This window comes from Dendropsophus ebraccatus, chromosome 9 (assembly GCF_027789765.1).
Source record: "Dendropsophus ebraccatus isolate aDenEbr1 chromosome 9, aDenEbr1.pat, whole genome shotgun sequence".
NCBI lineage: Eukaryota > Metazoa > Chordata > Amphibia > Anura > Hylidae > Dendropsophus > Dendropsophus ebraccatus.
In genome coordinates this window covers 62,716,978-62,729,219 of record NC_091462.1, presented here as the reverse complement: position 1 = coordinate 62,729,219, position 12,242 = coordinate 62,716,978, and the positions used below count along the sequence as shown (strand labels likewise).

Below are 12,242 nucleotides of genomic sequence, written 5' to 3'. Positions count from 1 at the left end.
TTCATTTTTTTTCTGTTTTAAAATCAGTATTATTTTCAGTGAAGATCATCCCAGCCGGACGTAGGGTACCGTCAGGATGATCTTCATTTGCGCTGAATTAGTTTGCGGGTGGATCCGTGTGCGCCCACATCCCAATTCACCATAGCCGATAATGGAGAGTGCGGCCAGAGCCGTGCTCTCCATTGTGTGACCTGTCAGGCTTGTGCACCCGCTATTTAATAAATAGGGGCCGCACAAAACTCACATGTCAGTGCGGCCGCTAGGGTTCCCAGCTCGAGTGTATACTATTTGTATACTCTTTGTCCGGGATTCCCTTCAGACTGCAATGCACGTTAGTTTTGTATTAATCAAAGTCGTTGTTGTCGACTTGCAACAATGGCTGTGATTAATACAAAACTTAAATTGTGTGAACATGGCCGTATACTGTAAAACATAAAAAATGTATGTTCCTTCTACCTATAGCAACTTTATTCTAGAAAGTCAAAATTTTCAGCAGTCCTCACTGCATCTACTGCATCTGTAGAGTCATTGTAATAGTTGTTTACCTTGTTTACCTAGAGTATTACCTTGATATGCTGGTGTCATTGCTAAGACTGATTGGTCATCTATGGATATATATATATATATATATATATATATATATATAATGTACATATAATTAGAATAAAAGTAAAAATGGATATCAACTTACGGGTTGGCCAGCTGGTCCTGGAGGCCCTGGTGGTCCAGAAGGTCCAGGTGCGCCCTAAATTAAAAGTCAGTTTAAAACCTTGAGATAGTTGCTACAACTAAAATTTAGACCACATCCTGATACTGTACGGCTATATGTGTGCTACAGAGAATGTGTGGAGCCTGTCTTTATCTTAAGAAGTCAGCTCGCATTTCTTAAAATCATTAACTCATATAGGATATTGAATAAAGTTAAATATAAGCATTTTTTTCTCTGAAGTACAATAGTACTATAGGAATTGGATTCTATAACACGCATCTACAACAATACTGCATTAGAGAATAAATAAGAAAGACGTCTGTATAGAATTCCAGACTTGTTTATACAGGTTAGTTTCTGTAAATCGTGGTAACTGTGGCAAAGGTGCAGCACAGAGCTGAATAATAATAATAAAAAAAAACAATTCTGATCTATGGTAGCATTACCTCCTGGTGAGCATTTACATGAGCACACACACACACACACACACACACACATACACACACACACACACACGCACACACACACACACACACACACACATTATTTTGTGACATTTTTGACTGTAAAACAAATAGACTTAATTCTGCAAATTAAATGTGTTAATTAGTCTCTAGAGAAAAATTAAAACTTGTCTTACAAGCATCATTTGACCGCCAAGTTGACCTGATCCTGATTTAAAGTCATATCCAGACTTGGAATCATACTGAGGACGGTAGCTCTGTAGAAAAAAAAATCCCAGCATGAGTTATTTATGTGTGTTTTTTAAAATCGCTTTGTCTATCTGGCTATCTCTCTATCCTTGTTTACATCAGTTTTACAATCTATCTGTACTTATTTTCTCCTACACTGACATTAGAAAAATTTACAGGGAAACTAACAGCAGGTTAGAAAACCCTGCAGCTATGTTTCCATAGTGCACAGAACGCTTAGGATGAAAATAATTTTCTTACTTTCATCCTAAATCTTTACTCTAGTTGACATATAAATTAGATGTTTTGGTGCACTTGGGAATACGACTACTGTTCCGTTCCACCCCACTAGCCCAGCCCCCTTTATGAATATACAGTGATGCTATATTTAGGTAATTAAAAACCATCAGGTTCCAATGATATCTTTTGGTTTAACAGGTAAAATAGCTCTGAAAAAAGTGGTATTCTTCCTGTCAAATTACACAGATTTTGCAACAGCGTCTTGGAAAAAAGATGTCACTGCAAATATGAACAGAAGTTAATTTAACAATAAAAAATGTATTTACCACATCTCCACCACTTGCTGAGCCACCTGCACAACCTTCGCAGATTCCAGGGGGGCCGGGAGGACCAGGTGGACCGGGCACACCAGGATTTCCGTTATCACCATTTCGGCCAGGAATGCCAGGAGTTCCCTATGGAGAAAAAACATGTATGAATATTAGCAGAGGTCTTCACCTATTTAACACATAAATATAAGGCGTCATGTGGTCTTCGAGTATTTAAGTCTAACTGCAGGTTCTCAAGACTTGTCGAGCAGCAAGCAGAAAAGAATATGTCAGCAGGTGTAGTGTTTAAGCACAGTTCAGAGAACCACCAACACATCCCAAGCTCCTTACTGGATTTTAATATGTTTTATATAGATATTAGTAGTTTTAACTGGTGCTGTATCACTATATCTTCTGACTTGGACATATACTTATACATTGGTTTCTTGCCATCCATACTTTGTGCGGAGATTAGCTTTGTGATGGACATTCTTTGTGTATTGCAAGTTTTGATGACAAGGTAAAAGTTACCATTCTGTTCAATACCTAAACTACTGGATTATATTCTGATATTCCTATAGCGCATACAATTTTAGACATTTATTGAAAGGAAACAAAATGTTTTTGCTTTTTATGTGATTTCCACAAATTAATGGATAGCAATGCATTTCCTTATTATCCTAGAAGGGAGATAAATCTTATGTCAACTAAAGGCCCTATTACATGGGCCGATGGTGAGGAGCAAGCGAGCGCTGACCCGTCAGATCGCTTGCTTCTTATTCCCCGCCCGCTGCCGGCACACACACACATCAAAAGCAAGCGGGTAAGTGTGTGGGGGGGGTTTCCCCGGATGATCTTTAGATCGTACGGGGAACCCATAGGAGATATCTGTGGTCTGCTGTTGCCGCTCTTATTATGCGGAGTGACGGGCAGCAGACTGTCGTTATCGTTGAATAAATTTTCAACATGTTTAAAAAAAAGGATCAGCCGTCATCCTCATCCTCATTGTCGGCTCATTGTTACCTTTTAACTGTAGCTATCACACTAAGTGATTATCAGCCATAACGTCCAACAATTGGCCAGTGTGGTCGATAATCGCTTGGTGTAAAAGGGCCTTAAGACCTTATACAGTCTGTGGTTACACACTTGATCCCATGACTCTACAAAGGTCTATGTATACTTCTCTGTATGGGGCAAAAATACAGAAACATTCGCCCTGAAAAACAGTGCTGCATTTGATGGAACATAACAAGATTTTTATTTTGTTCTGTTGAATTTATATAGTACAATAGAGTCGCAATAGTAAAATATGGATGCCACTTTTACAGCTCTGTACAACTTTTGTTAATACAGTGCCATAATATGCTTCTGTGCTGATAGACAACATGATGCAAATAGGTGGTGAGTGACTTCATACAGGGATATTATACTGCATAGCTTTTAGGAATACTATTAAGAAAACTGACACTACCTTATGTAAAAGAAATAATGTTACCAATGGATATATAATCAGGGAAGTTTTATTCTCTCCGGCACCAACGAACTTGAAAAACCTCTTTATAAACCCTGTATTTGCCCTGTAGTGGAAATCATTTTATTTGTTCGGTCCCCTTATTGCTCACACTCCTTAGGCTCATCTAATCCCTGTTCTGTAGAGGTTTTCCAGAGTATAGATATTGGAAATGACTACTCTAGTTTTTATTCTATTTCAAATCTAGTAGGTAATCAGAAAACAGTATTTATAAAGCTTTTGAATTACATATAGGAAATACCAGCATAAGCATGTCAGTGTATGTTATATATAGTATATAGTATATATAGTATACTTACAGGATCACCTTTGGGTCCACGATCCCCCTTTTGGGTTGTTTTACCACCATCTGGGGTAGGCTGCATATGAAGAAAATGACCAATGAATAAAGCTACTATAATTGTAGTAAAGCTCAATATCTATATTTCTATAAGGGTCATGTAAAAATGCAATGGAAAATCATATACTGTACCTGAGATGAAATCAACATTCTGACTGAATTAAAGCAGGCCAATGGGAAGAGGAATCTAGACATCAGTAGCAGTGGATTGATCCTTACAGTATGTCCCCCATCATTTACCATGGGAATGGCTAGGAGAACCCCAATCTTCTGCTTTATTGAAATCAGCAGATTTGGATGACTTTTATCTAATGTGTTTGGACAGCTTAACAGGGATGTCTGATCGATTTGATTTTAGTTTTGTGTCAGAAATCGATCAAATGAATCAGATTAGCAATATATCAATATGTCAATATCAAAAGTTGCCACAAAAGTTGGATCCAGCGACTTCATCTCTGTTTGGTACCATGAACAGCACATTGAACCCATCAAATAGCTGTGCATCACAGGGAATGTTCCTGGTTATTGTTGCAATTTCTGTGTTGATAACATTTGAACCACAAGAGATATTCCAAACCTGATAGCTGCAATCAATTTCTCAGACAATTCTGCCCTAGTTTTATATGCTATACATGACCACCTTCCCATTAAACCTGTGTTTTATCCAATATGGCAGCTTTCAATATGATGGCCATTTTCCAGACATAGCCTAAAAGATAGCCCCCTCACACATTACTTGCTGGGCTATTTAGATTTGTCATTTTCCCATTTGTTTAACAAATGAAAGGTTGTCCTGAGACTTTTGGCTCATCCTGTATATGTCCAGCTTTAAAGTCTGCCGGCAGTCACCAAGGCTTGCTTGCAAACGTGCGTTTATTTACATGACGAGGTGCACACAATAAAGCAGGGCAGAACGCGTTTCAGCTAAGTTGCCTTAATCCACTGCCTGTGTGCACCTTGTCATGTAAATAAACGCATGTTTGCAAGCAAGCCTTGGTGAGTGCCGGGAACCTTTGTGAATATATTGTGACTCTATCCACGGGCACCACATGACAGAGTGCCGGCATTGAGCTTTAAAGTCTGACCTGTGCATGATCTTTCTACAGGATCCTGAACTCTTGTGTACACTAACATAACATTCACTACAGTGAAAAAAATGAGTTTTCAAAAACACACACACACATATATATATATATATATATATATATATATATTTTTTTTATTATTATTATTTTTATTTACTTTTTCATTATAAGTAAAAGTGAATTGTAAAAGGGGAAATAATTTCGTTTTTTTAACAAAATACATTTCACAATTTCTTTTATGTATTCTCCCCTATATGTTTGGTTGCTTTGACTAACACTAATTTTCTTAACTCCGTGTTTTCATAATGTACATAGAATGTGGTGTGTAGCAATAGAAAGGAAACTCTTTCAGTGAATCAGGGGACATGGGCTTTCCTCTAGAACAAATACATACACTTGGTGCAGTTGGGCAGATTGGGCAACATTCTCCAAATGGAATCTCAGGGTTATCACATTCTAGCTCAGTTTCGTCACAGAGGATATCATCGCATAGCACAGATCCAGTGTCACAAACGCAGATTTGGCAAGGTTCTGGTTTCCAGACGTCCCTATCAGCATAAACTTGTCCAAAATGTGTACATGCTCCGTCTATGGCTGCAAAGACATAAAAAAACAGAAGTTTTTGAAATTTTTAAGTGAGGATTTTTTCATGTGGTGTAACATTTTCCCAACATTTACCACTTTTTTATGTTTTCTTAAAGTCACTACATTCAGACAGAAATGTTCTTTGTATTTCTCTGGCTACTACCCAGACATTGCTTTGGTTAGACCCACAAGTGCTATAACAACACGGCAGCTATGCAGCAGCGCTCATCTTGTAATATGTGTCTACACCACAATGTAAAGATAGGCACACTGCCTTGGTTGTTGGCTTCTACAGGAGGCCGAGATTTTGGCCCATGATGATGCAGAAATAATTCTACCTGGCTACAATATGAAAATGTTTTAGGATAAATTAAATGGTTTTGAGTATCATCAGCCATATGCAGCAGCTCACTGTTTCCCTGTCATTCAGACCTGTAAAAAGAAATAAATAATAATAAAAATACTATTTATTTGTATACCACCAACAGATTCCGCAGTGCTTATTAGTTAATACTAATATATCTAATTTAAAGGCCTTCCCCCTCAGATTCTGTTCACTCCACAAATACAAAGCTTCCCATCCCAGCAGGATTTTGTCTTGCAACGTCTTTTTTTTTGTTTTTTGTCTGCTCGGGGCCCCTCTAAACAGATTCTGTGACAGAGGACAGTGTACCAAGGTTGAGCTTTTCGAAGGTTGGGTTGAGTTTATTAATATGTAATTAATATGTTTATTCAATATGCGTTATAGAGTTGAGCTGAGGTGGATATAGGTCACCAGATGTACACATACACCACATTCAAGCACTTAGGTAACAGCACCACCAAGTGCCCTCTTAGTGTATTACATCAGCTAGGAGAAACATCTAGAAAGTGGGTGGAGCCACGCTAATGAGCTCCCTTTAAAAAGGCAGTTGTGACAGCTCAGCTGTGCTCAGTCTGCGTAGTTGAGGGAGGCTGTGGTTATGTTAATGAACTTTCATGTCATGAACTTTACTTAGTGGGACAGATGTAAGTTGTTGACCCAAGGAGCTTATTTATTATTATTATTATTATTATTATTATTATTAACAAGAGAGAAAGCCTGCTCATCTTTACTTATTAAGGTATTTTACTCTGAGGGGCAATTCATTGACTTACCCTTAGTATCCTCTGGGATCCGAAACATTGTGGCTTACGGCCCAGTCCAGATAACCCTAAAAAGACTTCAATGCCACTGGTCTGTGGTTCACTGCCAGTACTAAAAAGGGTGAACCCATTTTAATGCACAAATCTCCTGACCAGCACAAGTCACCCATCACTGGCCAACGGCCATTTTGGAAGGTACCACAGAGAGAGACAGTATATGTTATGTATCTCAAGTCGCTATTGCACCTCAAGACCTCAACTCCCTGTTGTCCTCTTTACTCTGCACCAACATCAAGGGCGTCTCCACCATCACCTCAGGGAGCATTAATAGAGAAGCCCCAGGGGAACTACAAGGTTCATCATCACCAACCATTAACACCTCGGTGCAGTCCCTTTCTTTAAGCTCTGTGGCAGTTTTACCCCAGGAGAGGTAATATGCTTGCCACTCGGTCTAAATATTATTTGTTCAGCGATTCTCTCTCATCCCTGAATTTCCCCCACTCCAGTCTGCTACAAGAGCTCTCCAAGCAGAGCTCCAACGCAGAGGTGACCTTACTCTTACATGTTCATGTACATTTACACGTAGTTTCTGCTGAAGATTTGATGCTGCAGATATAAATGTGACTAAAGGATGTAAGGGTGGGTTCAGACTACGGAATCCACGCGGATAAGTTCCGGCGGATTCCCTCACCTGTACCCGCTCGAGGCGGCACGCATCTCCGCCCGTCCCATAAACTCAATTCTATGGGTGGGTGAATTCCACATTAGTCGAAAGAAGTGACATGTCAATTCTTTTGGCGGAATGTGAAATCCACCCAGCCATAGAATGGTTTATGGAGCCGGCGGAAAGGCTCACCACCGCGAACAGGAACGAGCGAAGGAATCTGCCAGAACTTATCCGTGCAGATTCTGTAGTCTAAACCCACCCTAACACAGAATCCTCTGCAGCAGATCATATTGAAATATGTAAGCAACATGTATTTATATAAGCGACAGGAAATAAATACATGTGGTCTTGGCACATGGGAGAGTCACTTCAAGCTGACTAGATAGGACAGTCACTTTATGGGAACTATAAATGGAATTGTAACAAACCTCACTTATTATGTGTTTAATTATACAGCTTTGATGAGCAGGATTATTTTTCACATTACAACCATTGAAGAGTTTACAAGGTCATAGCTTAGGGCAAAGTACTTTTTGATCCAGATCCTTGGCAACACACACAAAGCTTTCTTTTGAATTCAGTTTTTTAGCGGTTTGGTTTTACAGGAAAATATTTGGAGATTGTGTGTATTTTTTTTTTTTTTTAGAATATAATTCTCTAAAAGGAGATTTTAAACTTAATTCTGTTTAGTCACATGTACACAATGTAACTACAGCAGTTAGAGGGGACAGCCAATCAGAAATTCCTTTATATGGATGGACAACATAAATAAAAAAAATAAAAACACCTTTGTGTATCACAGCCACCAGTATCACAGAACTGCTGGGGTTCAGCATGTCTTGATAGGTTAAATGAGTCAGTCCTTTGCTTAGGTGGGACACCACTATAGCATCTAATTCATGCTGCAACTGATTTTTAGAGGGAATAAACTAGTAGAGTTTAGGGATTATGCATACGCTACTGCCCAAATGGTGTAAAACCTTAAACATGAGGCTCACAAACCATGAATTAAAAGAAGAATTTTACTTGATTTTAGATACAACTTTTATTTCTGTTGCACATAATTTTGCAGTTAGGTTTTGAGTCCTAGTCGCATTAATATATGATTTAATATATGATATTATTTTTACAAATGATGCTAAACTATGTAATGTAGATAATTTATTAAAGGCCAGTATAATGTTACAAATGTATCTAGATACGTTGGAGACTTAAACAGGTAAGAGGCAAAAAGGTAGTTTTATCATACAGATTTGTGCACTGGTTGGCTGGGCAAAAAGCCTTAGCTGTGGGTTTGAGGGCCTAATGCATCTCCTTAAAACATGACTAGCGATGATCAACCATATAAGAATGAGAAGTAAATTATGTGTTTACCAAAGTGCATGTTACATTACAAGTTTTAGCTCTTTGTTCATATATGTTTCTGTATATGGTTGTTTATGTACCTAATATAACAACTGCGCAGTATAAAACATTAACAGACTAACAACTATTAACATATAATTAACTAGAAATACATAGGTCTTGTAAATTACGGCCTTGACCAGCAGAGGGCAATGTTTGACAGCATTCTAGAATTTTCTTACATCTGGCTATAATGAATTGCGTTTTATTCTTCATTTGAACTTAAGTGAAACAAGATATGAGAAACATAAAAAAAATCTTTTCAGTTTTTGCTGTTTTTGGCAGATTGTGCAGAGCAGAATAATTTTACATGGGGATTTTTTTTTTCATCTGCCCTGATTTAGTTTATTTAGTGTATCCCTATTGTGAACAGATGGGGATTGTTTCTCAGAATCGCATGACATAATGGTAAAACATATTCTGTGTAGATACACTAAAAAGAAAGTTCTAGAAAATTGTTAAATATATTCATGGGAAAACATTGGCAGTATTTAATGTTATGTATAATGTGTAATTATAAAGAATCATGTGTTCCTGGAAACAGCTGCCGTTGCAAATTGAATGGAGTATTAAATTGTGTAATCTTTTGCCTAGTTTCTTAATGAAAGGGATTTCTAGTTTTATTAATTAATCACTGTATAATGAAGTATTTTGTCCTTAAAGAAGAAGTCCGGCAAAATTTTTATTAAAGTATTGTATTGCCACCCAAAAGTTATACAAATCCCCAATATACACTTATTACGGGAAATGCTTATAAAGTGTTTTTTTTCCCTGCACTTACTACTGCATCAAGGCTTCACTTCCTGGATAAAATAGTGATGTCACGACCCGACTCCCAGAGCTGTGCGGGCTGTGGCTGCTGGAGAGGATGATGGCAGGGGGACACTGAGGGACACAGGGCACTGGAGGGACACTGAGCATCCCTCTGCCATCATACTCTCCAGCAGCCACAGCCCCGGGAGTCAGGTCGTGACATCACCATTTTATCCAGGAAGTGAAGCCTTGATGAGCATTTCTCGTAATAAGTGTATATTGATAATTTGAATAACTTTTGTGGGGGCAATATAATACTTTAATAAAAATTTTCGCCAGCCTTCTCCTTTAAATTTTACATTTAATTTCATCATTAATCCCAAGATTTCTGATTGCTGTCTGTGAATTGAAACATGTTGGGTAATGAAAACATTGTTAACAAAAGCGGAAAACAGCTCATGATCATGGCCAACCAACACCAGGGAACAGCAAGTATTGATCAAGGCATCAGGGCAGCTTCTGAATGTAAATGAGGCTGATTTATATTCTGATATGATGGCTGAGTAGGGAACTGCAGGGCTGCTCAAGCCCTGATCCCAGCTAAGGTTTCCCTCAGACAAGTTTTGCACTGTGTTTTTTGGGCTAAACAAAATACACATTTTTTGGCATTTTTTTCTGAAGTTTTCTTATTTTAGTGTAAATTACTATACGACTATTACACATGGGGTGCTGTCTGTGTCAGGAGCGCGGTAGCAGAGAGAGTAGTAATTGGCAGATATCTCTCCTGCAGCACTACAGGACACAGACAACTTCCCCACATATAATGTCTGTTCTAGTGATAACATGCATTAGAATAGGCATCAAGGAGACTTAATAGTGATATGTAACATACCCATTTGCCCATACCCATTTAATTGCATGAAAATGAAAAAGAAAAATACCAGGGCACCGGCGCCTCATGTCTCACCGTGGTAGAACCAGAAAAGGAAGAGTAAAAGATTGCACCCACCTTCAAGCCCCTTGGGCTGTATGCATATCACCCCACAGGGGTAACCGAAGATCCGTAAGGAATGGAGGTGGCTAAGATTAGGGACTGTAGTCGAATGTACCACAACCGGGATACTTCCAAGCAGAATTGGCCCGTATGATAGTGAGTAGACAAATAAAGAGAGAAAAAATGGTACTTGCAAGCACAGCGCTGTACCAAAAAATCTAAGTGTACGCCAATATTAATGAAAAATTCATTGCATTTATTGTAAAAAGCACAAGGTTTACGCGTTTTAGGAGGTTAACAGTCTCCCTTCATCAGAACAGTGCGTCATAACGTAAATGTAAACCTTGTACTTTTTAACCCCTTAAGGACCGGAGCAATTTTGATTTTTGCGTGTTCGGTTTTCCCTCCTTGTGCATAAAAGGCCATAGCAGTTGCATTTTTCCACCTAGAGACCCACATGAGCCCTTATTTTTTGCGCCACTAATTGTACTTTGCAATGACAGGCTGAATTTTTGCATAAAGTACACTGCAAAAGCAGGAAAAAATTCAATGTGTGGTGAAATTGAAAAAGTGGATATGTGTTTTTACGCCGTTCGCCCTGGGGTAAAACTGACTTGTTATATATGTTCCACAAGTCGTTACAATTAAAACGATATATAACATGTATAACTTTTCTTGTATCTGATGGCCTGTAAAAAACTTAAAACCATTGTTTACAAATATACGTTCCTTAAAACCGCTCCATTCCCAGGCTTATAGCACTTTTATCCTTTGGTCTATGGGGCTGTGCGAGGTGTCATTTTTTGCGCCATGATGTGATCTTTCTATCGGTACCTTGATTGCCCATATACGTCTTTTTGATCGCTTTTTATTAACATTTTTCGGGATTTGATGTGACCAAAAATGCGCAATTTTGCACTTTGGGATTTTTTGCGCTTACGCAGTTTACCGTGCGAGATCAGGAATGTGATTAATTAATAGTTCGGGCGATTACGCATGCGGCAATAGCAAACATGTTTGTTTATTTATTTATTTATTTACTTTTATTAATAACCTGGGAAAAGGGGGGTGATTCTGACTTTTATTAGGGGAGGGGGCTTTTTATTAATAACAACACTTTTTTTTTTACTTTTACACTTATACTAGAAGCCCCCCTAGGGGACTTCTAGTATAAGTGCTTTAATCTCTCATAGAGATCCCTGCAGCATAGATATGCTGCAGAGATCCATGAGAAAGGCACTCGTTTACTTCCGGCTGCTGCAGCCAGAAGTAAACGAGTGCCGAACCGGGGACAGCGCCATCTTGGAGCGGTCCCCGGCCGGCTTCAGTTACGGAGATCGCTCCTCCGGGATAACATCCCGGAAGAGCGATCTCCCCACTAGACACCAGGGATGATGCTGCGTCCGGTAATTACTGTATTAGCGGGCACGGCGATCGGACCGTGCCTGCTAATACCTGTGGACCCGGGCTACAAGCGGCACCCGGGACCACCGCGGTTCAGAGCGCGACCGCCGCGTGGCCCCGCTCTGAACGTCCTTACCGACTGTAGGGTGTAAATATACACCCGCGGTCGTTAAGGGGTTAAAATAAATGCAATTTTTGCATTAATATTGGCGTACACTTGGATTTTTTGGGACGGCGCTGTGCTTGCAAGTACCATTTTCTCTCTCTTTTTTTGTCTACTCATTTAATTGCATGTGACTGGTAAGACTGGTAAATTGCAGTTAGCAGAGTGCAGTGTGTTGCTAAGAAGCAAGTGATAACATATTAAAAGAGTGTCAGAGATGCTTTTTCTTTGTTATGAAAGAC

General features: G+C 39.0%; 1 protein-coding gene across 1 annotated transcript in view; it reads right to left on the bottom strand.

The window, feature by feature from the left end:
* Positions 1-12,242, bottom strand: part of COL3A1 (collagen type III alpha 1 chain) — a 56,265-nt gene that overhangs the window by 28,193 nt on the left and 15,830 nt on the right. The window contains exons 2-6 of the mRNA XM_069983508.1: positions 5,300-5,499; positions 3,780-3,839; positions 1,968-2,096; positions 1,350-1,430; positions 692-745 (exon numbers count right to left, since the gene is read on the bottom strand). Coding sequence (XP_069839609.1) covers positions 692-745; positions 1,350-1,430; positions 1,968-2,096; positions 3,780-3,839; positions 5,300-5,499 — 524 coding nt within the window. The remainder of the gene's footprint in view (positions 1-691; positions 746-1,349; positions 1,431-1,967; positions 2,097-3,779; positions 3,840-5,299; positions 5,500-12,242) is intronic.